Consider the following 27,106-nt stretch of genomic DNA (forward strand, 5'->3'; position numbering starts at 1 on the left):
CAGCGCCTCTCCACTGGCCACCAGCACCGTCCATCAGCGCCAAGCCCGCCCCCTATTGGCTCCAGGCCCGCTGCGCGTCACCGCGGCCGACGCCCGCCCCTGCGTCCCGCCAGTCGCGGGGAGACCTGGGGAGGGGGCGAATGGAGCGCGGAGCCGGAAGCAGCCCGAGCGCACCTCCCATTGGCCGGCACTAGGGAGAGGACGGGCTCTGATTGACCAGCAGTGAAGAGTCGTGGGGCTTCAAATGGGGACGAGGCGGGGGCGTGGCATTATGTGGCCCCCGCCTTCCACCCCCTACTCGGGCGGCCCGGCCCCGCCCCACTACAGGAGAGGGAAGGCAGGGAGCATCGCCAACGCCTCGCGCGCCGGCAGCCTGGGGGGCGGGGCTTGGGGTGCGTGCGCACGCGGGCCCGGAGTTCCGTTAGGCGACGGCAGAGGGCGCAATCCTGTACTTGGGGCGGGTATCTCTGGATCCCGCCGTCACAACTCGCGCAGGCGCAATAGGCCCCGAGGCGAGCGCGGGAAACCGTGGTAGCGCTCTCAACCTGATCTGCGGCCTCCGAGTCGGGGCAGCGGGGGCCGACGGAGGAAGGAGAGAGGAGACACTGTATACTCGAAAAGTGACCTGGACCGGGCGCGGTGGCTGAAATCCCAGAACTTTGGGAGGCCAAGGCGCGTGGATCACGAGGTCAGGAGTTCAAGACCAGCCTGGCCAAGATGGTGAAACCCCATTTCTACTAAAAATACAAAAATTAGCCGGGCGTGGTGGCGGGCGCCTGTAATCCCAGCTATTTGGGAGGCTGAGGCAGAGAATTGCTTGAATCTGGGAGGCGGAGGTTGCAGTGAGCCGAGATCGCGCCTTTGCACTCAAGCCTGGGCGACAGAGCAAGACTCCATCTCAAAAATAAATAAATAAATAAAAGTGACCCAAGACGAGTTCCGAGGTCTGCGGCCTAGCGACCTGCTTACAGATACCCAAGGCCTCCGCCATCTGAGCGGCTTCACCGCCACAAGCTGTGCCCCGAAGCGCGCGCCGGCCTCCTCAGGGTCCGCCCTCGGCCGCTTTAGGAGTTGTCCGGGCCAGCCCGGGGGGGTTAGAACAGTGAGGATGCTTGTTCCTATCTAGGGGCCAGGACTCTCAACACTGAAAAAACAGGCCGGGGCTGTGGCTGCCATCTGTGATCCCAGTGCTTTGGGAGGCCAGGAGTTTGAGGCTGCAGTAAGCCGTGATCGTCCCACTGCACTCCAGCATGGACGACAGAGCGTGAAGCCTCTCAAAAAAAGAAAAAGGCCGGGCGCGGTGGCTCATGCCTGTAATCTCAGCACTTTGGGAGGCCGAGGCGGTCGGATCACGAGGTCAGGAGATCGAGACCATCCTGGCTAACGCGGTGAAATCCTGTCTCTACTAAAAATACAAAAAAGTAGCCCTGTGTAGTGGCAGGTGCCTGTAGTCCCAGCTACTCGGGAGGCTGAGGCAGGAGAGTGGCGTGAACCCGGGAGGCGGAGCTTTCAGTGAACCGAGATCAGGCCACTGCACTCCAGCCTGGGCAACAGAAGGAGACTCTGTCTCAAAAAAATAAAAAAGAAAAAGAAAAGAAAAAGGAGAGATACATTAGGAAAATCGGGCTTGCAGCTGGGTGTGGTTGCTCAGGCCTGTAATCCCAGCACTTTGGGAGGCTGAGGCAGGAGGATTGTTTGAGCTCAGGAGGTCGAGACCAGCCTGGACAATATAGGGAGACCCCCATCTCTACAACAAATAAAATTAGCTGGGCGTGATGATGCACGCTTGTAATCCCAGCACTTTGGGTGGCTGAGGTGGAGGTTCACTGGAGGCCAGGAGGTGGAGACCAGCCTGGGCTGAACATAGCAAGACCCCCATCTCTGCAAAAAAAAAAGTTTTTTGGCCAGTCGAGGTAGTTCACGCCTGTAATCCCAGCACTTTGGGAGGCCAAGGTGGGCAGATCACTTGAGGCCAGGAGTTCGAGACCAGCCTGGCCAACATGGTGAAACACCGTCTCTACTAAAAATTCAGAAACTAGGTGTGTGGTCGTGCGCACCTGTAGTCCCAGGTACTCCAGTGGCTGAGGCACGAGAATCGCTTGAATCCGGGAGGCGGAGGTTGCAGTGAGCCGAGACTGTGTTACTGCATTCCAGTCTGGGTGACAGAGCAAGACTCCGTCTCAAAAAAACACAAAAATTTTTTAAAAAATTATCTGGGTATGGTGGTATATGCTTGTAGTCCCAGCTACTCAGGAGGCTAAGGTGGGAGGATCCCTTGAGCCTAGGAGGTCAAGGCAGCAGTGAACTGTGATCGCACCATTGCACTCCAGCCTGGGCGACGGAGTAAGACCCTGACTTTTTTTTTTTTTTTTTAGATGGAGTCTCCCACGATCGCCAGAGCTGGAGTGCAATGGCGCGATCTCAGCTCACTGCAACCTCTGCCTCCCGGGTTCAGGCGATTCTCCTGCCTCAACCTCCCAAGTAGCTTGGATTCCAGGCACCTGCCACCGCACCTGGCGTGGTGTATTTTTTTGTAATTTTAGTAGAGATGGGATTTCACTGTGTTGGCCAGGCCGGTCTCGAACTCCTGACCTCGTGATCTGCCTCCCTCCACCTCCCAAAGTACTGGGATTACAGGCGTTAGCCCCCATGCCTGGCCCCTGACTCTTAAAATTTTAATCCCAGTACCAGCCCAGCAAAATGATGTTATTGTTTTTTTTCTTGTTTGATGGTCAGAAAACTGAAGCCAGAGGAGGTTAAGTGACTTTTTCCCCCTTCCCGCTTAAAAGTGGGAATTTGGTATCTGAACTCAGAATGCCAAGCTTCCCAGGCTGCAGTTTGATCACTAGAGCTCCCTGCTTCTTCTCTCTGCTTCTTAGAGATGGTCCAGTTTGTTTTAGGTCACTCTGGGGCCTCCGGGGCCTTGAGGCTCACTTAAGAATCTGTGGAAGGGGCCGGGCGCGGTGGCTCAAGCCTGTAATCCCAGCACTTTGGGAGGCCGAGACGGGCGGATCACGAGGTCAGGAGATCGAGACCATCCTGGCGAACACGGTGAAACCCCGTCTCTACTAAAAATACAAAAAACTAGCCGGGCGAGGTGGCGGGCGCCTGTAGTCCCAGCTACTCCGGAGGCTGAGGCAGGAGAATGGCGTAAACCCGGGAGGCGGAGCTTGCAGTGAGCTGAGATCCGGCCACTGCACTCCAGCCTGGGCGACAGAGCCAGACTCCGTCTAAAAAAAAAAAAAAAAAAAAAAAAAAGAATCTGTGGAAGGAGGGCCCAGCCTTTCCTCCTCCCTTCCACTTCAGCTCATTCTTCTGCTAATCTAGCTGTGGTTAAGAAAAGCTTCAACCAGAGGCACTGACCACTTTACAGGCCTCAGCCTCTGTGGTATTTAATATTCTTGACCACCTCTGAATATTCCTTTTTCTTGGTATTATCCTCATTTTATTTTATTTTATTTTATTTTATTTTATTTATTTATTTTTTTTTTTTGAGACGGAGTCTCGCTCTGTCGCCCGGGCTGGAGTGCACTGGCCGGATCTCAGCTCACTGCAAGCTCCGCCTCCCGAGTTCACGCCATTCTCCTGCCTCAGCCTCTGGAGTAGCTGGGACTACAGGCGCCCGCCACCTCGCCCGGCTATTTTTTTGTATTTTTTAGTAGAGACGGGGTTTCACCGTGTTGGCCAGGATGGTCTCGATCTCTTGACCTCGTGATCCGCCCGTCTCGGCCTCCCAAAGTGCTGGGATTACAGGCTTGAGCCACCGCGCCCGGCCTATCCTCATTTTATTTACTTATTTTTGAGACAGGGTCTTGTTCTGTGGCCCAGGCTGGAGAGTGATGGTGTGATCTCATTCACTGCAACCTCCACCTCCCAGGCTCAAGTGATTCTCCCACCTCAGCCTCCAGAGTAGCTAGAACCACTGGCATGCACCACCACGCATGGCTAATTTTTGTTTATTTTTTGTAGAGATGGGGTCTTGCTATGTTACCCAGGCTGGTCTGGAATTCCTGGGCTCGGGCCATCCTCCCACCTCAGCCTCCCAAGTAGCTGGGACTACATCTGCACGCTACCATGGCCGGCTAATTTTTTTATGTTTTGTAGAAATGGGGTCTCCCTATGTTGCTCAGGCTGGTCTCAAACTCCTGGGCTCAAGCGATCCTCCAGCCTCCACCTCCCAAAAAGCTGGGATCACAGGTATGAGCCACCACGCCTGGCCCTATACCATTTTTTTTTTTTTTTTTTTGAGACGGAGTTTCACTCTTGTTGCCCAGGCTGGAGTGCAGTGGTGCAATCTCGGCTCACTGCAACCTCTGCCTCCTGGGTTCAAGCAATTTTCCTGTCTCAGCCTCCTGAGTAGCTGGGATTACAGGTGCCCACCACCACGTCTGGCTGATTTTTGTAGTTTTAGTAGAGACATGGTTTCACCATGTTGGCCAGGCTGGTCTCGAACTCCTGACTTCAAGTGATCCACCTGCCTTGGCCTCCCAAAGTGCTAGGATTACAGGCGTGAGCCACTGCAGCTGGCCGTTTTTTTTTTTTTTTTTTTTTTTTTGAGACGGAGTCTCACTCTGTCACCCAGGCTGGAGTGCAGTGATGTGATCTCGGCTCACTGCAACCTCTGCCTCCTGAATTCAAGCAATTCTCATGCCTTAGCCTCCCAAGTAGCTGGGACTACAGGTGCACGCCACCAAATGCCCGGCTAATTTTTGTATTTTTAGTAGAGACGGGGGTTCACCATGTTGGCCAGGCTGGTCTCCAACTCCTGACCTCAAGTGATCCCCCCAAAGTGCTGGGACCACAGGCATGAGCCACTATGCCCGGCCCTGTCCCTATTTTATTTACTGGTTTCTTCTCCCTGCCACCTCTGCCTCTGCCTCCCCTTCTTTGGTTGTTTTTTTTTTTCTCAGACCCCATTGCAGTCTTTTTGCGGGGGGGGGGGGGGTTCTGCTTGTCTCTTAGTGTTTGTGTTCCTCGTTGTTCTGTCTCTGTTCTCACTTTCTAGGGGCTCCTAATGTCTCCTAATGTCTCCATGCTGACCAGTCTCAGTTTTTCATCCTTAGCCCAGCCGTCTCTTCACGTCCACCTGCGTTCTGGACGTCTCCCTTTTGATTTGTGAGATACTCCTAGCTCAGCATGTTCACAACTGAACTCATCAGCTAATACCCAGACTGGCTTGTCCTGATTTTCCTTGGGAGTGAAACTTAAGCCATCTTTGACAGCTGCCTTTCATCTCTTATCTGTCACATTCTGGTTTTTAAGGAGGTTCTAAATAGCTCTTGAGGGCCGGGCGCGGTGGCTCACGCCTGTAATCCCAGTACTTGGGAGGCCAAGATGGGCGGATCACCTGAGGTTAGAAGTTTGAGACCAGCCTGGCTAACATGGTGAAACCCCGTTTCTACTAAAAATTCAAAAAATTAGCTGGGTATGGTGAGCACCTGTAATTCCAGCTACTCAGGAGGCTGAGGCAGGAGAATGGCTTGAATCCGGGAGGCAGAGGTAGCAGTGAGCCGAGACTGCGCCACTGCGCTCCAGCCTGGGCGACAGAGCAAGACTCCATCTCAAAAATAAAAAATAAAAAATAAAATAGCTCTTGAATTGCATTCTTCCATTTCCATTGCCACAGTGGAATCATTACATTTCTCCACTGGTCTCCCTGACCATTTTCTCTAATCCAGATTCCACCCTGCAGTGTGCTTATTCTAAAACACTTACTTTAGGCCAGGCATGATGGCTCATGCCTGTAATCCCAGCACTTTGGGAGGCTGAGGCAACCAGGTTACTTGAAGTCGGGCATTTGAGACCAGCCTGGGCAACATCGCAAAACCCTGTCTCTATTAAAAATACAGAAATTAGCTGGACACGTCTGTAGTCCCAGATGCTCGGGAGGCGGAGGTGGGAGGATTGCTTGAGCCCAGGAGGTCGAGGTTGCAGTGAGCCATGATCGTGCCACTGCCCTCCAGCCTGGGTGACAAGAGTGAAACCCTGTCTCAAAAAACAAAACAAAACTAAACTAAAAAACACACTTCCTTTGGTAACCATCCGTGGTCTCTGGGCAGGATAAAGTCCGAAATCTTCCTCTTAGCGTTTGATATCCCTCACAATCTGGTTCTAACCTCATGCTGTGTTCCAGCCGTACTTCATGGCATTAGGAAACTCCCCAAAAGTTGGAACAGGTCCGTTGAATAACCATTGAACACAGTGAAGTGTTAAGTGCTGAGGCCATAAGCATGACTAAAACAGCATCCCGAGATGAGATTACAACCCAAGTGGGGAGGGAGGAGGGAGAAACAGACACACAAAGTGGGAACTGCGCTCAAGTCATGGTGGGCCCCTAATTGGAGGGGTTGACTTTATTCATTCACATTCCCTGTGCCGACCGTCTGTATCAGCCCAGTGTCAGTTAAAGTTTGGATTGGTCAAAAGGAAATGCTTTAATTGTACACTTTTATTATAACTGTACATTTTCGATTATTTCTTTTTTTATTTTATTTATTTATTTAGAGACGGAGTCTCTGTCACCCAGGCTGGAGTGCAGTGGCGTGATCTCAGCTCACTGCAGCCTCCACCTCCCAGGTTCAAGTGATTCTCCTGCCTCAGCCTCCCGAGTAGCTGGGATTATAGGCACCCACTACCACACCCAGCTAATTTTTGTATTTTTAGTGGAGACAGGGTTTCACCATGTTGGCCAGGCTGGTCTCAAATTCCTGAATTCGTGATCCGCCTGCCTCGGCCTCTCAAAATGTTGGGATTACAGGTGTCAGCCACCTTGCCCAGCCAGTTGTTTACTTTTTATTAATTTATTTTTGGAGAATGGGGTCTTGATATATTGCCCAAGCAGGTCTCGAACTCCTGGCTGTGTTCAAGTTATCCTCCCCTGTCTCCACCTGTTTTTTTTTTTTTTTTTTTTTTTGAGACAGAGTTTTGTTCTTGTTGCCCAGGCTGGAGTGCAATGGCAGGATCTCAATTCACAGCAACCTCTGCCTCCCGGGTTCAAGCGATTCTCCTGCCTCAGCCTCCCGAGTAGCTAGGATTACAGGCATGCACCACCACACCTGGCTAATTTTGGACTTTTAGTAGAGATGGGGTTTTTTTCCATATTGGTCAGACTGGTCTCGAACTCCCAACCTCAGGTGATCCGCCCGCCTCAGCCTCCCAAAGTGCTGGGATTACAGGCGTGAGCCACCATGCCTGGCCTGTTATTTTATTTTATTTTGCTTTATTTTTTGAGATGGAGTCTTGATCTGTTTCCCAAGCTGGAGTGCAGTGGTGCAATCTTGGCTCACTGCCACCTCCACCTCCTGGGTTCAAGCGCTTCTCCTGTCTCAGACTCCCAAGTAGCTGGGATTACAGACGTGTGCCACCACGCTGGGCTAATTTTTTTTTTTTTTTTTTTTTTTTTTTTTGAGACAGAGTCTCCCTCTGTTGCCCAGGCTGGAGTGCAGTGGCTGGATCTCAGCTTGCTGCAAGCTCCGCCTCCCGGGTTTACGCCATTCTTCCGCCTCAGCCTCCCGAGTAGCTGGGACTACAGGCGCCCACCACCACGCCCGGCTAGTTTTTTGTATTTTTTTTAGTAGAGACGGGGTTTCACTGTATTAGCCAGGATGGTCTCGATCTCCTGACCTCGTGATCCGCCCGTCTCGGCCTCCCAAAGTGCTGGGATTACAGGCTTGAGCCACCGCGCCCGGCCTAATTTTTGTATTTTTAGTAGAAATGGGGTTTCACCATGTCAGCCAGGGTGGTCTCAAATTCCTGACCTCAGGTGATCTGCCCACCTTGGCTTCCCAAAGTGCTTGGATTACAAGTGTGAGCCACAGCACCTGACTTGTTATTTTTTCGGTAACAGAAAGTTGTCTGCAGACTTCATTAATGTTTTAAAGGCTTTCATTTCTCTTTCTGATTCTCTGCCTCCCCTCCTCAAAAGATTTTGAGGCAAAATACCAAAATTCAGGTAGTGAAACTGTAGTGGTCTTTGACACTCTGTTCTAAGTTCTCAGCTAAATTTTAAGATTACTCCCTTCAGGCTGGGCGCGGTGGCTCAAGCCTGTAATCCCAGCACTTTGGGAGGCCGAGACGGGCGGATCACGAGGTCAGGAGATCGAGACCATCCTGGCTAACACGGTGAAACCCCATCTCTACTAAAAATACAAAAAACTAGCCGGGCGTAGTGGCGGGCGCCGGTAGTCCCAGCTACTCGGGAGGCTGAGGCAGGAGAATGGCGTAAACCCAGGAGGCGGAGCTTGCAGTGAGCTGAGATCCAGCCACTGCACTCCACCCTGGGCGACAGAGCAAGACTCCGTCTCAAAAAAAAAAAAAAAAAAAAAAAAGATTACTCCCTTCAAATCACTTCTTCCCTCATATTCCATGGTAACACGTACTGGATTATTGAAACCTTTTCCTAACTGGGCTTCCTGCCTTAGTCCACCCCAATGCTAGACCTTCTCGAAGATGAATGGTAAGTGGATTTTCCTAATGTAATGTATTGCTTGACTTGTTGCCTCCAGTCTTTTTTTTTTTTTTTTTTTTTTTTTTAGATGGAGTCTCGCTCTGTCACCCAGGCTAGAGTACAGTGGCATGATCTCGGCTCACTGCAACCTCCGCCTCCTGAGTTCAAGTGATTCTCCTGCCTCAGCCTCCCAAGTAGCTGGGATTACAGGTGTGTGCCCAGCTAATTTTTGTGTTTTTAGTAGAGATAGGGTTTCAGCATGTTGACCAGGGTGGTCTTGAACTCCTGAGCTCAAATGATCTGCCTGCCTCAGCCTCCCAAAGTGCTGGGATTACAGGTGTGAGCCACCATGCCTGGCCTCCTCCAGTCTTTAGTGGCTCTCTACTGACTCAATTAAGTTCAGGCTCTCATCAGTGTGGGCTCAGCCTACCTTCGAGCTTTTCTGCTTCTGCTTTGCTTTATTTATTTACTTATTTTGAGACAGGGTCTTGCTCAGACAGTCCTCCAGGCTAGAATGCACTGGCCGATCATAGCTCACTGCATCCTTGGTCTCCTGGGCTCAAGCGATCCTTCTTCCTCAGCCTCTCGAGTAGCTGGGACTTATAGGCACGCGCCACCACACCCCACTAATTTGTGTGTGTTTGAGACAGAGTCCTGCTCTGTCACCTGGGCTGGAGTGCAGTGGCGTGATCTCAGCTCACTGCAACCTCCGCCTCCCGCGTAGCTGGGATTGTAAGTGTGCACCACCATGCCCAGCTCATTTTTGTGTTTTTAGTAGAGATGGGGTTTCACAATATTGGCCAAGCTGGTCTTGAACTCCTGGCCCCAAGCGGTCCGCCTGCCTCAGCCTCCCAAAGTGCTGGGATTACAGGTGTAATTTGGCCACCACACCTAGCCAAATTTTTGTTATTTTTTGTAGACGGGGTCTCACTATGGTGACCACACTGGTCTGCTCTTCTTTATATGTACAACTCAGAAAGCCTTAGCCAGGCAGTCCTTCCTAACTCAGGCAACAGAGATGATCTTCCCTGCTCTTATCTCTTAAACTCCTACTCATTCTTCACAGCTGGCTCAGGCAGGGTAGGGGATAAGGAAGGCCAGTTTTTGAGTGACCGAGGCCGAGTGCTCTTGCCTGCAATGAGACTGTAATATCCTTGTATCATGAAGTCACGGTATAAAGCAAATAGATAACCTTGTCTACATTCTTGGCTCAGTTATTTTCCCTTTCCATCCCTTTAACATCTGTTGAACCAAAATGCTCTGTGTACCCCCACACATTCTAAAATTCACACGAATTGTAGTTTATGTAAAAATTTATTCGACCAAAATGTAGAAAAAGTGATACTATTACATATGATACAGTTGCAAGAATCTAAAGAAAAGTGTGGATTTGATTCCATTGCACAATTTGCTAGTGTATTTCCTGGGTAGTGTGGTGCTGAATAAATAGGAGTGGGGTGGTGGGGTAGGGTGGGTAAGGGATTCAGATAAGCCAGACACAGGGTGATTTTTAGTCGGAATTGTAAACTTTACTCGGCCCCCACACGCTGCTGGGGAATGTGGAACGTTCCAGCTCTGAGATGTTAACTGAGAAAAGAGAAGTCAAACAAAGCCGACACGTGCAGCCCTGTCTACAGAATCCTTCATTATCCAGTTTAATCAGGAGTTTCTTGGTGTTTTATTAACTTGGTCCCAAAGAAGGAATTCAAGTCCTAGATAAGTATATCTTCAATTTGCTATTCCCTGAAGTATGGAAATGAAGTTGGGCCAATTTTTAACCTCTGCTGCCAGAGAGGCCCTTTCTGCTAATAGATAGAAACGCTTTTGCTCAACTTATGAATGACTTGTAGTCTTTTGGATATGGCTGACCTGAATTGGACTGAACTCCACCATATTCCGGCTGAGTGGGTCATTACTGGAATGAGACGTTTGCTCTTCAGAGAACAACTTTATTTTTATTTTATTTTTTTTCTTGAGATGGAGTCTCACTCTGTTGACCAGGCTGGAGTGCAGTGGTGCGATCTCGGCTCACTGCAACCTCCACTTCCTGGGTTCAAGTGATCCTCCTGCCTCAGCCTCCTGAGTAGATGAGGCAGGTGTCACCATACTTTTTGTATTTTTAGTAGAGACAAGGTTTTGCCATGTTGGCTGGGCTGGTCTCGAATTCCTGACCTCAAGTGATCTGGCCTCCCAAAGTGTTGGGATTACAGGCGAAAGCCACCGTGCCCGGCCAGAGAACAACTTTAGAATGAAGGCAATACGCAAAAGAACATCACATCAAGGATCTATTAATTACTATATGTGGGTAATGATGACTATTACCCAAGCATTCTACGTTGATTGCTTGAGAGGATGTTTGTTCTGCATGGTGGAGTGTGGAGAAGGGCCAGGATTCTTAGGTTAATCTATCTGTGGGTTATGACTTCCCATAATAGCCACCCCTGGCCCCCACCAGCCCTTTTATTGGCTCTGGATGGAAAATCCCTACCCATGTGATGGTCCCTATAGTTTGACCAACAGTTGACCCAAAAAGTTATGCTCTTCAGTGTTTTAATTATATCCACGACTAGATACTGGGGTCTGTGTTCTTCAAAGTGTGGGGCTGCCTATTCTCCCAGGAACCAAGTGGCCTCTGTCTTAAGAAAGTATGCTTACTAGGAAATACCCTGCCTACCTTAGGAATAAATGCAACTCAAGGAAGAAATAAGAGAGCTGAAAAAGCTGGTGCCATTTGAAAAAAAAAAGGGGGAAGGAATGAGATTTAACTGGTGCTCAAAGCTTCTCCGATACAAAATATTTGGTCATGTAATTCATAATCTGCTTGACATTTCCAGCAAAGCGAAGATGGCAATAACAAAAGGAACTTCATACGAGAGAAAAGAAAGACCCACGGAGCTCCGGAGTTTCTGTTGGAACAAGACTCTTCTGTTTTGCTTATATACAGTTAAGTTCGTTTAGTGTCTGATCCAGTGTCTGATGTAAGCCCACGTTCTCTTCTTTGGCCTGGGCAAGTTTCTCTGGTGAGGATTAAGAGTAGGGGGAAAGATAAATTAATAAGCATCTTTGTTAAATGAAAGAAAAAAAAGATTTCTTTTTTTTTTCTTCTTGAGACAGGGTCTCACTCTGTCACCCAGGCTGGAGTGCAGTGGCATGATCTTGGCTCACTGCAACCTCTGCCTCCCAGGCTCAAGCAATTCTCCTGCCTCAGCCTCCCGAGTAGCTGGGATTACACACGCACGCCACCACCACCCGGTTAATTTTTGTGTTTTTAGTAGAGATGGGGTTTCACCATGTTAGCCAGGCTGGTCTCGAACTCCTGACCTCAAAGTGATCCACCCACCTCAGCCTCCTAAAGTGCTGGGATTACGGGTATGAGCCACCATGCCCAGCACCCCCAAAAAAGATTTCTACACCTGAAACTGCCAGGGTGAAAGTCGCAACAGAGAAAGTACTTTTTTTTTTTTTTTTTTTGAGACAGGGTCTCACTCTGTTGTCCAGGCTGAAGTGCAGTGGCGTAATCATGAATCACTGCAGCCTTGCTCTCCCTGGGCTCAGGTGATCCTTCCACCTCAGTCTCCCGTGTAGCTGGGACTGCAGGTGCGTGCCACCACCTGGCCAATTTTTGCATTTTTTTCTAGAGACAGGGTCTCACCATGTTACCCAGGCTGGTCTCGAGGTCCTGGGCTCAAGGAATCCATCTGCTCAGCCTCCCAAAGTGCTGGGATTACAGGTGGGTTATAGCCACCATGCCTGTCCAGTACTTTGTAATTTTAATTACAGCAGAACATCACAGAATACGAAGGAACAAGCACTAAATTTGGAAGTCACAGTTGTAAGATAAAATGCACGGTGCCCAGTTAAATTGAATTTCAGATAAACCACAAATAATATTTTAGTGTAAGTATATCCCAAATGTTGCATGAGATATACTTATGCATGAGATATGATTAAAAAATTATTCATTGCTGGTCGGGCGCAGTGGCTCACGCCTGTAATCCCAGCACTTTGGGAGGCCGAGGCGGGTGGATCACGAGGTCAGGAGATCAAGACCATCCTGGCTAACATGGTGAAATCCCATCTCTACTAAAAATACAAAAAAAATTAGCCAGGCGTGGTGGTGGGCACCTGTAGTCCCAGCTACTCGGGAGGCTGAAGCAGGAGAATGGCGTGAACCCGGGAGGCAGAGCTTGCAGTGAGCCGAGATCATGCCACTAAACTCCAGCCTGGGAGACAGAGCGAGACTCCGTCCCAATTAAAAAAAAAAAAAAAAAAGATTATTCATTGCTTTTCTGAAATTCAGATTTAAGTTGGTGTCCTGTATTTTTCCTTGTGAACTCTGGTAACCCTAGAGTCAGAATACCTGGACTTAAGCCCCAGTTGTATCACTGAAATAAGCATCTAACCTTCCTAGATCTGTTTTCCCCATCTGTCAAATGGGGGTAACAATATCAATGTGTGGTGTGGGGGTAATGATGAGGAATAAAGGAGAAATACTTCAGAATCTATGACGTGCTACATGAAGAAAAGATTTCAGTTCTAGATATGCGTGACTTAATATAAATTTCCACTGAAGTGCTAATTAAGTAGCCCCTGATCCTTTGGTAGTTACATCTAATCCCATCTTTCCTTGGGAGCTTCTGGGAATGGTGTTTGAATTACACACGTAATTGTAAATAACTGTCTATGTATCCAGAGGAATGGAGACAAACGCCAGGTAAACGCGGTATGATTGAAATTTAAGCCATTCTACAGGCATGCTATTAAGTGACTGAGCTGATTAAACAATTTAAAAAAGAAAGAGAGAGGGAAAAAAGATGGCATTTAGAGTTATGCGTGACAGAGCACGAGAGAGAACTTAGTTTGCAATAAGTGATGGCTGATAAGGGACAAGGTCAAGACTCATTAAAATGCTGGGGGAAAGCAAAATGCCTCACAAAACGTGATATGATCAGCCTGGAAATTTACAGAAAGAAAAAATGACTGCAGAAGATGGCAGCCTTTCTTATTTATTTATTTATAAACAGGGTCTTGCTCTGTTGCCCAGGCTGGAGTACAGTGGCATGATCATAGCTCACTGAAGCCTTGACCTCCTGGGCTCAAGTGATCCTCCTACCTTAACCTCCCAAGTAGCTGGGACTACAAGGGCGTGCCACTACACCCAGTCAATTCTTGTATTTTTAGTAGAGATGGGCCCAAGTAGTTTTTGCATGTTGCCCAAGCTGGTCTCACGCAATCCACCCACCTCGGCCTCCCAAAGTGCTGGGATTACTGGCATGAGACACCATGGATCACCTGATGCAAGGAGTTTGAGACCAGCCTGGCCAACATGGCAAAACTCCATCTCTACTAAAAACACAAAAAATTAGTTGGGTGTGGTGGTGCACACCTGTAATCCCAGCTACTTGGGAGGCTGAGGCAGGAGAATCACTTGAACCCGGGAGGTGGAGGTTGCAGTGAGCCAAGATTGCACCACTGCACTCCAGCCTGGGCGACAGAGTGGGACTCCATCACACACACACACACACACACACACACAGAGTCAAGTGACTATGACCTGGGATGATTCCATCAGACAGATCAGTGACCTGGGTCTATCCAGTCTGGGTGAGTAGAAGTTAACTGAATGCTGACTATGTTGTCATGAGCCAGTTTCTCCATTATCTCATTTAATCCTCATAACAGAGATATCACCTTTATTTTGTGGAAAAGCTAAGCAGCTTGTTCACGTTGGCATGGTTAAAGTAGTAGAGCGAGGATTTTAAACCCTGGTCTCTTTATTTTCTCTTTTTTTTTAAATTAAAAAATTTTAAAAAATAAAATATTATTATGAATAATTTTAGAGACAGGGTCTTGCCATGTTGCCCAGGTTGGTCTCAAACTCCCGAGCTCAAGTGATCCGTCTGCCTTGGCCTCCCAAAGTGCTGGGATTACAGGTGTGAGCCACTGCACCGGGCCTTAAACCCTGGTCTCTTGACTACAAATCCTGACTTTGCTTCATCTTGTCACTTGGATGCTCTAGCATCTATTTTGTTATTAGGTCTGAGATAAAATGACTTTCCCTGAAAGTGTTAACTGCCCTTGAGAATCACTGACAAGGCTCACAGACTATCAACAGATAGTGTAGACCTCCATAGCACTAATCTCTTTTTTTTTGTTTGTTTGAGGCGGAGTCTCGCTCTGTCGCCCAGGCTGGAGTACAATAATACAATCTTGGCTCACTGCAACCTCCGCCTCCCAGGTTCAAGCGATTGATTCTCCCACCTCGGCCTCCCGAGTAGCTGGGATTACAGGCCCCCACGACCACGCCCGGCTAATTTTTGCATTTTTAGTAGACACAGGGTTTTACCATGTTGACCAGGTTGGTCCCGAACTCCTGACCTCAAGTGACCCACCCGCCTTGGCCTCCCAAAGTGTTGGGATTATAGGCGTGAGCCACCGCGCCTGGCCATAGCATTAATCTCTGAAATTCCACTTAGGTGCTTAGTTAGGTAGACTAACTGGATAGACAGGCTGCATAGTTACTTTAAAAGGGTGGAGTCCAGAAATGTCTGGAAAAATTCCAGGGACAAATACACAGACTCCAAACAAAAACCAGCTCCCTACACAGTCTGTAATCTTTCCAAGGGCATACATATGGCAGTGTGTGAGGGGAATGGTTTTTGCAGAAGTTCAGGATGGATGGCAGTGAGGAGCAGTGAGAGGCTGAGGGTGGAAAGGTGTAGGTAGTTTAGGGGAGGTGCATTTTGGAGGAATGAATGAATAGAGAGAGTAATGGGGTCAGAGCTTCCCGCCTGTACCAAAAAAAAAAAAAAAAAAAAAAATAGGATGAGGAATAACAACGGATACTGAAAATTCAGGATCTAGTTGGAGATTTTCATGCTATTCCCAGGTTCAAGGGGTAGTCTGGAAGATGTGGCCTGGACATCTAAATGTCAATTATCTGTGATAATTTGAGGAGGTGGTGGTGGTAGGATGCAGGGGAGAACTGGATGGACTATTTGAAATTTGGATCATCTTTGATAAATTGCTGTGTTTTCGATCATTAGAAAAGCATAGCCTGGGCCAGGCGCAGTAGCTCAAGCTTGTAATCCCAGCACTTTGGGAGGCCAAGGTGGGTGGATCACCTGAGGTCAGGGATTCAAAACCAGCCTGGCCAACATGGTGAAACCCCGTCTCTACCAAAAATACAAAATTAGCCAGGCGTGGTGGCGCATGCCTGTAATCCCAGCTACTTGGGAGGCTGAGGAAGGAGAATCACTTGAACCCGGGAGGCGGAGGTTGCAGTGAGCAGAGATGGTGCCACTACACGCTAGCCTGGGCAACAAGGGCGAAACCCCCGTCTCAAAAAAAAAAAAAAAAAAAAAAAAGCAAAGCATAGCCTGGGCTGGGCGCAGTGGCTCACACCTGTAATCCTAGCACTTTGGGAAGCTGAGATGGGTGGATCAGCTGAGGCCAGGAGTTTGAGACCAGCCTAGCCAACATGGTGAAACCCCATCTCTACTGAAAGTACAAAACTTAGCTGAGTGTGGTGGTGTGCGACTGTAATCCCAGCTACTCGGGAGGCTAAGACATGAGAATCACTTGAACCCAGGAGGCGGAGGTTGTAGTGAGCCAAGATGGCGCCACTGCACTCCAGCCTGGGCAACAGAGTGAGACCCTGTCTCAAAAAAAAAAAAAAGCGTGACCTTGTTTTCTCCATAACCCTCATGTAGGAAAAAGTATGACCTTTTAATACCCACAGGTCAACCTTAAGAGCTATTCTAAACTAAAGCAAGGTTCCTGTTATAACTCACTCAAATATGAAGGAAGATTGATGTTAGTGTCTCAGGCAGTTTTGGAATTCGGGAAAGAATTCTAAATTCACTTCTTCTGATGTCACAACACTTTCCCTGTTCATGGGAGGCCCGTTCCCTCCTTGTACAGTCAGTTTTCTAAGGGCAGGGCGTGGAGGTGAACTTCCTCCCAGGACTGGGAGCTGGATGAACAGTGAAGAACAAAGCTACGGGAAGCTCCAGTAACTACCCTCACAGTGTAACACAGAGAAAAGACACAAGAAAAGGAGGAAATGGAGATCAAAATGTCATTGCCGCTATTTGAATCTGTAGCTCAAGCCCCATTCAAGGGAAGCCTCGTTTTGGACACAGGCTTGTTCGTTTTTTCCAAATCCCTTTTGACTCTTAAGCTGCCTAAGCGGTTTACAAGGATGAGTCTCCATTCACAACAATTTCTATTTAAGGAAAAGTCACTGGGGCCGGGCGCGGTGGCTCATGCCTGTAATTGCAGCACACTGGGAGGGGGAGGTGGGCAGATTGCCTGAGCCCAGGAGTTCGAGACCAGCCTGGGCAACATAGCGAGACCTTCCCGCTTCTACAAAAAAGTACAAAAATTAGCCTTGTGTGGTGGTGCACACCTGTAGTCCCAGCTACTTGGGAGGTCGAGGTGGGAGGATAGCTTTAGCCCTATAGGTGGAGGTTGCAGTGAACTATGGTGGTGCCACTGCACTCCAGCCTGGGTGACAAAGCGAGACCCTGTCTCGAAACAAAAAAAACAAAACAAAACAAAAAAACTACTGGCGTGCAGATACTGTTAGCTAACAGAGGTATCTGAGAACATATGCCCAGCTCGCTTTTGTTTTCACGTCTTCAGAAAAGCATCCTGTAGGCATAATTTTCTTTTTGTAATAAGCTTTTCATTTGTGAGTGAGAGAGGCTGACCACCCACTTTTTGTTTCAGGCTATGGTTAAGGGCACACAGCTACAGCTCAAAGGCGGCAAGTGGAGAAAATGAGAATGAGGGGGTGTGAAGAGGAGGACTGCCCGTCTTTATTTCGGTCGTAGAGTCACAGACACATCAGAAGAAGGCTCTGGCGTTTAAACCAGGAGGCAGGCCCCCGGAGCTCCTAGAAGCCCACAGGGGCATAGGAGGCACCATGTGAGGAGGACAGAGGGCAGCGACCTGGCTGCCTCTCAGAGAGAGGTCATGTCGTTGAGAGCGTGGTCCAGTTCCTCGCTGATAGCTTTGTACTTGAGCTTCTGAGCATATAACTCATCTAGAGGGCGGAGGTCCCCGGGGAGACAGTTCAGAAGAAGAAGTACAGGGGACAGAAGGCAAGGGTCGGAATGGAGTGCCACAGATGAACCGCAGGAGGAAGAAAAAAAAAATGTGAGCGAACAAAGCACAGACTAGGAGAAAGTTGTGTTCCATGTGAAACAGATGAAGAAAACCAAAGATGTATGGAGTGATTTCTAAGTGGTTTGAGGTTCTGCAGGGGGATTAGCCACAATGAAGCTTCAAAAAAGTGGTAACCAGAAGTGATGGCGCTTCCCCCCACCAGTCCCCACCCCCCAGTTTATTTCAGATTTCCAATGACGTCACCCTGTCCAAAGGTCGTATTTTGGAATGGGGCATTTTCCCTTATATGGGAACCTCACTTCCCCAAAAAAACATTGGAACACATGGTCTGAAGAATGTGTCCTTTCTGGGTGGGATGAGCAGTTTGGAAGATTCCATTTGAACCCTGAGATTCTGGAATTTCTGTGACCGAATGTTAAACATTGGAACTCTTGAAGAAATTCTGGGAGATGTAGGCCCCAGACTTGCATTACAGTCTTTATTGCAGTTCCTGTATTTCCCATATTTCTGTTGTTTTTTTTTTTCTTTTTAAATACTGTGACAAGCTTTGAGCTCCTTGGGACAGAGCTGCAAAAATGCAAGGCATGTAAAAAAAAAAAAATGCAAGGCATCTATCAGAAATGAGCAAACAGAAGGAAATTGTGAAGATTTTTCTTTTTTTTATTTTGAGACGGAGTCTGGCTCTGTCGCCCAGGCTGGAGTGCAGTGGCGCGATCTTGGCTCACTGCAACCTCCGCCTCCCGGGTTCAAGTGATTCTCCCTGCCTCAGCCTCCCCAGTAGCTGGGATTACAGGCGCCTGCCACCACGCCCAGCTAATATTTTATATTTTTGATAGAATGTTGGCCAGGTTAGTCTCAAACTCCTGATCTCAAGTGATCCGCCCACCTCGGCCTCTCAAAGTGCTGGGATTACAGACTTGAGCCACTGCGCCTGGCCTGAGAGTTTTTATTGATTATTAATCTTTTTTTAATCAGAGAGAGCCATACTTGTTTCTCTGTACTTGCTCACAGGACTAAGCAGAGATATTTTACCTCCTGAAAGTGGCAATTCAATGAGCCGGGCATGGCGGCACGTGCCTGTAGTCCCAGCTACCCGGGAGGCTGAGGCAGGAGAATTGCTTGAACCCAGGAGGCAGAGGTTGCAGTGAGCCGAGATGGCGCCACTGCACTCCATCCAGCCTGGGCGACAGAGCCAGACTCCGTCTCAAGAAAAAAAAAAAAAAAAAAAAAAAAGGCAATTCAAGCCTTGAATGATTTGCATTATCCTATTCCAGAGTTCCAAGACATCCAGATATGACATCACTACACGTTTTACTTTCCTAAGGCAAACAAGGCCCAACCCAACCCCTCCACAAACATTCCCCAGCTGTCTGTGGATGTGTCCCAGAGTGGGAGGCAGGGCAGGGCAAACATTTAGATGGTAACCTCATACCTTCCAGGTCATCAATTGTCTTTTCCAGTTTTGCAACCGTTCTCTCTGCAAATTCAGCACGGGTCTCAGCCTAGGTAAGAAGAAAGGAGTTACTATCATGGCTTCATGACCAGCCCCAGGAGAAACCAGAGCTCGCTGGGAGCAACCACACTCACCTCTTTCAGTTTGTCAGACAGAAGTTTAATTTCTTCTTCATATTTGTCCTCCTTTTCAGAATACTGTGGGAAAAATCAAAACACCGCTTTAAGAAAAGGAGGGCCCGGCCAGGCATGGTGGCTTATGCCTGGATTCCCAGCACTTTGGGAGCCTGAGGCTGGTGGATCACAAGGTCAGGAGTTCAAGACCAGCCTGGCCAACATGGCGAAACCCTGTCTTTACTAAAAATACAAAAATTAGCTGGGTGTGGTGGTGGACGCCTGTCATCCCAGCTACTCGGGAGGCTAAGGCATGAGAATTGCTTAAACCCAGGGGGTGGAGGCTGTAGTGAGCCCATATGGTACCACTGCACTCCAGCCTGGACAGCAAAGCGAGACTCCATCTCAAAAAGAAAAAAAAAAAAGAGGTAGGCAGAGTAGAGGCAGGCACCTTTCCCCAGCAGAAGTATGTATGAAATGCGGAGAATGTGGGGGAGAGTCCTCTAGGATGGTATTGATCAGAAGGCCTGGACTGATAACTTGAGATAAAAAGTATGGCGAAAAAAAGGAGATAACTGGAAATCTGTGTTACTCAAAGCCCCCTCTGTATTTCTAATCCCATTCTCCACCACCTTCCCTAGGGTGACAGGCACTCTCTGATCATCATCTGTGGACTCCTGAGTCCCAGTCCCTGTCCATGAATGCGCCCCTTAGCACGGAATGTTCCCCTCCCCATGATGACCTGTCAGAAATTATACTTTTCTTTTTTTCAGACAGTCTTGCTCTGTCACTCAGGCTGGAGTGCAGCGGTACGATCTCGGCTCACTGTGACTTGCAACTTCCACCTCCTGGGCTCAAGCAATTCCCCTGACTCAGCCTCCCAAGTAGCTGGGCCTACAGGCACCCACCACCATTCCCAGCTAATTTTTGTTATTTTCAGTAGAGACAGGGTTTTGCTATGATGGCCAGCCAGGCTGGTCTTGAACTCCTGACCTCAGGTGATCGGCCTGCCTTGGCCTCTGAATAACTAACATTATTAGCTGCTTACCAGGGTCCAGACACAGTCAGTGGCATCACAGCCTGGTATTTGTAATCCCATTTTATAGGGGAGGAAAGGGTCACAGAAATGTGAAGTTACTATTTTGCCTAGGGTTATAAGGCTATTAAGTGATCAAGTCATGACTGAAGCCTGACTCTGGAGTGCAGTGCGGCAATCTTGGCTCACTGCAACCTCTGCCCTCCAGGCTCAAGTGATCCTCTCACCTCAGCCTCCCGAGTAGCTGGGATCACAGGCATGCGCCACTATGCCCAGCTAATTCTTGTATTTTTAGTAGAGACGGGGTCTTGCCATGTTGCCCAGGCTGGTCTCGAACTTCTAAGCTTAAGCAATCCTCCCGCCTCGGCTTCCTAAAGTGCTGGGATTACAGGCATGAGCCACCGTGCTGGACCTACAGCTGTTTTAAATGCTGCCTCCTTGGTGACACCATTCACAATCTACCAAGGTCCCTCTATTGTATTCCCAAAGCACTGTGTGACTTTGCCAATCCCTTCCACTAGGCTAAAGTATGAACTCTCCAAGAGCAGATGCCAGGCCGGGCACAGTGGCTCACGCCTGTAATCCCAGCACTTTGGGAGGCCGAGGTGGGTGGATCACTTGAGGTCAGGAGTTTGAGACCAGCCTGGCCAACATGGCGAGACCCCGACTCTACTAAAAATACAAAAATTAGTCGGGTGTGGTGGTGTGCGCCTGTATTCCCAGTTACTCAGGAGGTGGAGGTGGTAGAAGTGCTTGAGCCTAGGAGGTAGAGGTTGCAGTGGGCCAAGATCGCGCCTCTGTACTCCAGCCTGGGTGACAGAGCAAGGCTCCGTGTCAAAAAAAAAGCAGATGCCATGTCAGTGGTGTCACGTCTATCCCCCTAGTCCAGGGCACTGTTTGGCACACACACACCAACTGCATTCATTCTTTATACATCCCAGTATCAGATATATGCCAGGGCTGGCATATATGGGAGACAGAGGCAGGTGGATCATTTGAGGCCAGGAGTTTGAGATCAGCCTGGGCAACATGGTAAAACACGGTCTCTACTAAAAAAAAAAAAAAAAAAAAAAATTACACACACACACTCTACAGATATATATGCCAGACACAATGCTAGTACTAGGGACACAACTCTGAACAAGACGACATGGTTCCTGTCCTTACAACTTATAATCTAGCAAGGAAGGCATGCAATTCATGGAGTAATTATAGTAAATGTAAGAAATCATAATGCCAGGAAAAGTACAGACAGGGCTACACAGCAGAGAAATACCTAACCTAGATGAGAAATCAGAGAAGGCCTCTCAGAAGTGATGTTTAAGCAGAAGCGCAAAGGAACAGGAGGCCAGGCTCGGCGGCCCACGCCTGTAATCCCAGCACTTTGGGAGGCCAAGGTGGGAGGATCCCTTGAGGCCAGGAGTTCAAGACCAGCCTGGCCAACATGATGAAACCTCGTCTCTACCAAAAAATGAGAAAAATTAGCCAGGCACGGTGGCTCACGCCTGTAATCCCAGCACTTTGGAAGGCTGAGGTGGGAGGATCACTTGATTGGGATTGTGGTCAGGAGTTTAAGATCAGCCTGGGCAACATAGACTGCGCTCTACAAAAAAAAAAAGAAAAAAAATACAGTTTTGGAGTAGTGGCACATGCCTGCAAGTCCTAGCTACTCAGCTGAGGTGATAGGATTATTTAAGCCCAGGAGTTTAGGGCCTGCAGTGAGCTATGATCACGCCACTACACTCCAACCTGGGCAACAGACCAAGATCTCATCTCTAGGCCGGGTGCAATGGGTCACGCCTGTAATCCCAGCACTTTGGAAGGCAGAGGCAGGCAGATCACTTGAGATCAGGAGTTCGAGACCAGCCTGGCCAACATGGTGAAATCTTGTGTCTACCAAAAATTATAAAAATTAGCTGGGCGTGGTGATCCACGCCTGTCATCCCAGCTACTCGGGAGGCTGAGGTAGGAAAATTACTTGAACTCGGGGGTCGAAGGCTGGAGTGAGCCGAGATCATACCACTTCACTCCAGCCTGGGTGACAAGAGTGAGAGCCTGTCTAAAAAAAAAAAAAAAAAAAAAAAGCTGAATAGGGGTTTGTCAGGCAAAAGGAAAGCCACACCCAGCTGAGTGAATAGCAGGTGGTGGCTGTGGTGGGAGGATGGCTTGAGCCCAGGAGTTCAAGGCTGCAATAAACTACTATCGTGCCACTGAATTCCAGCCTGGGCAACAGAGCGAGACTCTGTCTCAAAAAAAAAAAAAAGCGGGGGAGTGGAGGTGATGGGAGAACAAAGAATGCCTGTGAAACTGCAAAAGCAGGAGCAAGAATGAGGAAGAGAAGAGGCTGGGGAATTCAGTGGGGTTCGGCCATGGAAGTATGTCCTTTGTTCCTGATGTAGCTGCCACGTAGCGACTGCTTTGGGTGCTGTTTCAACCTAAAAAGCCCAGTTCCACCTCTGATCATTGCTATACCTTTGAGATGGTATTTCTGGAGGAACCAGGGGAATCGCGTGAGAGGGAGACTCTGTATTTATACGACGATGCTCAGATCTCGCTAAGAGGAGCCTCATGTTCTATCTCTATCCTCCTGAGATGGAGATCAAAGATGGTGCTCAGACCCCATGGAAGAGGACCCAAGAGTGTGCAGGAGAAATCCAGCTCTTTCTGTAGGGGAAAATCCCTGGCTGCCAGGCACCTATGCTATTGTTAAAGAAAAGTCAGATTTCCGAATACCCTGATAGGCTCCTGTATCCCTCGGGGGGAAAGAAAAGAACCAAGTCCAGCAAGCCACCCTCCGGCTCAAGCCAACCACCAACCTTTTCAGACGCAGCCTCCAGAGATTTCAGGTTGTTAGTAACATTCTTGAGTTCTTCTTCCAGGTCACCACATTTTCTGCACAGAGACAAAGGATTTATTTTTATGTCTTATCTTCCCTTACAGCCGGCAATATAGCAATCGTCCCTCCAATAAATTTTCAAAAAGAGAAACCTACATAGCCCCGGGGCAGGCCCCAGTAGGAATGTGGGGGGAAAATGTTAATGGATTTTTCTGTAGTCCGATACTATGGGCTTATCAAAGCCTTATCATACCAGGCAGAGGCGAGGCTCGACCGAGGAGTATTTGGAGGGCTTGGAAAGCACTTCTGGTCTTCTGCCAAGGGTGAGGCTACAAGGCCTTGTGAAATCTATGATTGATGAGGCCGACTCCGGAAGGTGTAAGAATGGGACCGAGGGCAGGAGGCAGGCAGATAGCAATGAGAGTTTGCACGGGACACTCCGGGAAGGAAGCCCGGAGCGGATTTGTGAAACCAGATCTCTCTCAGCATTCCAGGATGCTCTGTGGGGCTGAATTCCTTACCCGGGGCCAAGAGGACAGGCGTTTTGTTTTTCAGTGCTTGTGGGATTCTGGTTAAGCTTCTCACCTTCCCCCCTGGAATGTGTCACAGCCAGACACTGACAGTAGGAGCAAAGCATTTACATACTGACGGGGGAGTTGCGGGGGAAGCCTGCCTTCTGGAGCAGGTCAGTGTTCTGTTAAGATGGCACAGCCCCCTGATATATCCTCTCTGGGACTTCTGGGCTTCCCAGCTGCCTCCTGTCTCACTCCTATTTCCTCATATCTTTGCAGAAAGAGTCAACACGTGAGCAGCGCTTCCCATGGCAGTAAGAACAAGTCATCACCTCTCTTTGTCATGGAAGCCAAGAGAAAGAAAGGATGAGCCATGAGCCCCCGACGCCCATCCACTTCAGCAGAGGCCCCGGTCAGAGCCAATTCCCAACACAGCCAGCTCCCTCCCACTCCTTCCCAGGAACTGGGCCAGCCTCGCTCAGTCCTGTTCTGCCACTCACAGTTCAGACACCTCCGCACGCTCTTCTGCCCTCTCCAGCTCACCCTCCAGGATGACCAGCTTACGAGCTACCTGCAGAGACAGAAAAGCCCAGCTGAGCCCGATCCCCACCAGCCGTGTCTTCTCCCACCCATTGCAGATAGTCCCCAGGGATGCCCCACCCAGATCCCTAGACCAGCTGCAACATGGGTTTTTCTGGTGTTTCTTTTCTTGTCTTTTCTTTTTTCGGGACAGTCTCCCTCTGCTGCCCAGGCTGGAGTGCAGTGGCACAATCTCGGCTCACTGCAACCTCCACCTCCTGGGTTCCAGCGATTCTCCTGCCTCAGCCTTCCAAGTAGCTGGGACTACAGGCACGTGCCACCATGCCTAGCTAATTTTTGTGTTTTCAGTAGAGACGGGGTTTTACCATATTGGCCAGGTTGGTCTTGAATTCCTGACCTCGTGATCCACCTGCCTCGGCCTCCCAGAGTGCTGGTATTACAGGCATGAGCCACCACCCCTGGCCTCTTTTTTATTTTTTTGAGACAGAGTCTCGCTCTATCACCCAGGCTGAAATGCAGTGGCGCAATCTTGACTCACGGCAACCTCCGCCTCCTGGGTTCAAGTGATCCTCCTGTCTCAGTCTCCCAAATAGCTAGGCTTACAGGCGTGCACCACATGCCTGGCTAATTTTTGTATTTTTTGTAGAGACGGGATTTCACCATGTTGGCCAGACTGGTCATGAACTCCTGACCTCAGGTGATCTGCCTGCCTCAACCTCCCAAATTGTTGGGATTACCGGCGTGAGCTACATGCCCAGCTCTTTTTTATGTTTTTGACACAGGGTCATACTCTGTCTCTAAGGCTGGAGAGCAGTGGCATGGTCGGAGCTCACTGCAGCCTTGATTTCCCAGGCTCAAGCGATCCTCCTGCCTCAGCCTCCCAAGTAGCTGGGACCACAGGTGCATGCCACCACGCCCAGCTAATTATTATTATTATTATTTTTAGAAATGGGGTCTCGCTATGTTGCCCAGGCTGGTCTCAAACTCCTGGCCTCAGGTGATGCTCCCGCCTTGGTCGAAGTGCTGGGGTTACAGGTACGAGCCACCATGCCTGTCCTTTTGCTGGCGCTTCAACTCAAAGAGCTATCCTGGGGCCTGGAGGGAATCCCGATTCTCTTCCTCAGGCCTGAGGAGTGAGGCAGACAAGAGGCGGGAAGGAAGAGCCAAGCCATCGAGGAAGGCAAAGGAGGGCCTGAGCTTGCATGGTCTGAAACTCCACGGCTTGGGACCACAATCCTCCATTTTTGCCCAACTGTGCCAAAACTCCCAGCTAACGACACAAGTGAGCTGATCATTCGGTTTTCCCATTACATTAGACAAGCGTCCGCCGGACTTTCTGGCATCGTGAGAGATAGCTTCCTAGCCAAGTGGCTGTCTCTGGACAAACATATGTTCACGCAGGAGGACAGCTGACCTAACCAAGAGCTTCCTTTCGTTGGCCCCGGCGTCCTCCCTATCTCAGCAGATGCATTTCCTCCCACTTCCTGCTGCTGCGCCATCTGTCAGCCTCACTCACCTCCTCGTATTTGCGGTCAGCCTCTTCTGCAATGTGCTTGGCCTCTTTGAGCTGCATCTCCTGAATTTCCATCTTCTCCTCATCCTTCATGGCCCGGTTTTCTATCACCTTCATTCCTCTGCAAGGAGCAATCTCATCAGGACCGCCGTTCACTCACACCCCTCCACCCTTGTCTCATCTATCTCTTTTTTTTTTTTTTTTGAGACAGAGTCTCTCTCGTTCTGTTGTCCAGGCTGGAGTGCAGTGGCACGATCTCAGCTCACTGCAACCTCCGACTCCTGGGTTCAAGCGATTCTCCTGCCTCAGCCTCCTGAGTAGCTGGAATTACAGGCACCCACCACCATGTCTGGCTAATTTTTGTATTTTTAGTAGAGATGGAGTTTCACCATGTTGGTCAGGCTGGTCTCAAACTCCTGACCTCAAATGACCCGCCCGCCTCGGCCTCCCAAAGTGCCAGGATTACAGGAGTGAGCCACCGTGCCCCGCCTATCTTTTTTTTTATTTTTTTGCAGAGATGGGGGTCTCACTACGTTGTCCACGCTGGTTGCAAATGCCTGGGCTCAAGTGATCCTACTGCCTTGGCCTTCCAAAGCGCTGGGATTACAGGCATGAGACACCACCCCTGGTGCCATCTCTCATCTAAATGAGTCTCTAAATCTACTAAGCACTGTAACATAGTGCGAAGATGAAAACTCTGTGCACACATTTCCTTCATCTTGTTTTTTTTTTTGTTTTTGAGATGGAGTCTTGCTCTGTCACCCAGGCTGGAGTGCAGTAGCATGATCTCAGCTCACTGCAGCCTCCACCTCACAGGTTCAAACGATTCTCCTGTCTCAGCCTCCAGAGTAGCTGGGACTATAGGCATGCATCACTATGCCCGGCTAACTTATATTTTTAGTAGAGAGGGGGTTTCGCCATGTTGGCCAGGCTGGTCTCGAACTCCTGACCTCAAGTGATCTGCCCGCCTCGGCCTCCCAGAGTGCTGGGATTACAGGTGTGAGCCACTGCGCCCAGCCTCCCTTCATCTTTACTGACTAGCAGGCACTTTTCTAAGTGCCTTTACTTTCACAACTGCCCTATGGAGCAGGTGCATTATCTACATTTTACAAATGAAACAACCAAGGCGTAGAGAGAGGTCAAGTAACTTAAGGTTACAGAGCCGGTAAGTGTTAGAGCTGGGGTGCAGCCCTTGGCAGTCTGACTCCAGAGTCAGTGCCCCCTTTCTTTTTCTTTTGACTGACGGCATCTCACTCTGTTGCCCAGGCTGGAGTGCAGTGGTGCCCTGAGAGCTCATGGCAGCCTTGTCCTCCCAGGCTCAAGCGATCCTGTTGCCTCAGCCTCCTGAGTAGCCAGGACTATAGGTGTGCACCACCGCACTCGGTTAAACTAAAAATAATTTTTTTTGTGGAGGTGGGGGTTTTGCTATGTTGCTGAGGTAGGAGGATCGCTTGAGCCCAGGAGTTCAAGGTTCCGGTGAGTCGTGATTGCACCACTGCACTCCAGCCTGGGTGACAGAGCAAGG

At 49.3% G+C, this 27,106-nt stretch overlaps 1 protein-coding gene across 2 annotated transcripts in view; it reads right to left on the reverse strand.

The window, feature by feature from the left end:
- Positions 1–11,228: 11,228 nt before the first annotated feature.
- Positions 11,229–27,106, reverse strand: part of TPM4 (tropomyosin 4) — a 33,589-nt gene continuing 17,711 nt past the window's right edge. For both annotated transcript variants that reach the window (XM_007995628.3, XM_007995629.3), the window contains 6 exons: positions 25,585–25,702; positions 24,029–24,099; positions 22,997–23,072; positions 19,166–19,228; positions 19,011–19,080; positions 11,229–11,463 (listed from right to left, as the gene is read on the reverse strand). In XM_007995628.3, coding sequence (XP_007993819.1) covers positions 11,381–11,463; positions 19,011–19,080; positions 19,166–19,228; positions 22,997–23,072; positions 24,029–24,099; positions 25,585–25,702 — 481 coding nt within the window. In that variant the 3' untranslated portion in view covers positions 11,229–11,380. The remainder of the gene's footprint in view (positions 11,464–19,010; positions 19,081–19,165; positions 19,229–22,996; positions 23,073–24,028; positions 24,100–25,584; positions 25,703–27,106) is intronic.

The sequence above is a fragment of the Chlorocebus sabaeus genome, chromosome 6, assembly GCF_047675955.1.
Source record: "Chlorocebus sabaeus isolate Y175 chromosome 6, mChlSab1.0.hap1, whole genome shotgun sequence".
NCBI classification, from domain to species: domain Eukaryota; kingdom Metazoa; phylum Chordata; class Mammalia; order Primates; family Cercopithecidae; genus Chlorocebus; species Chlorocebus sabaeus.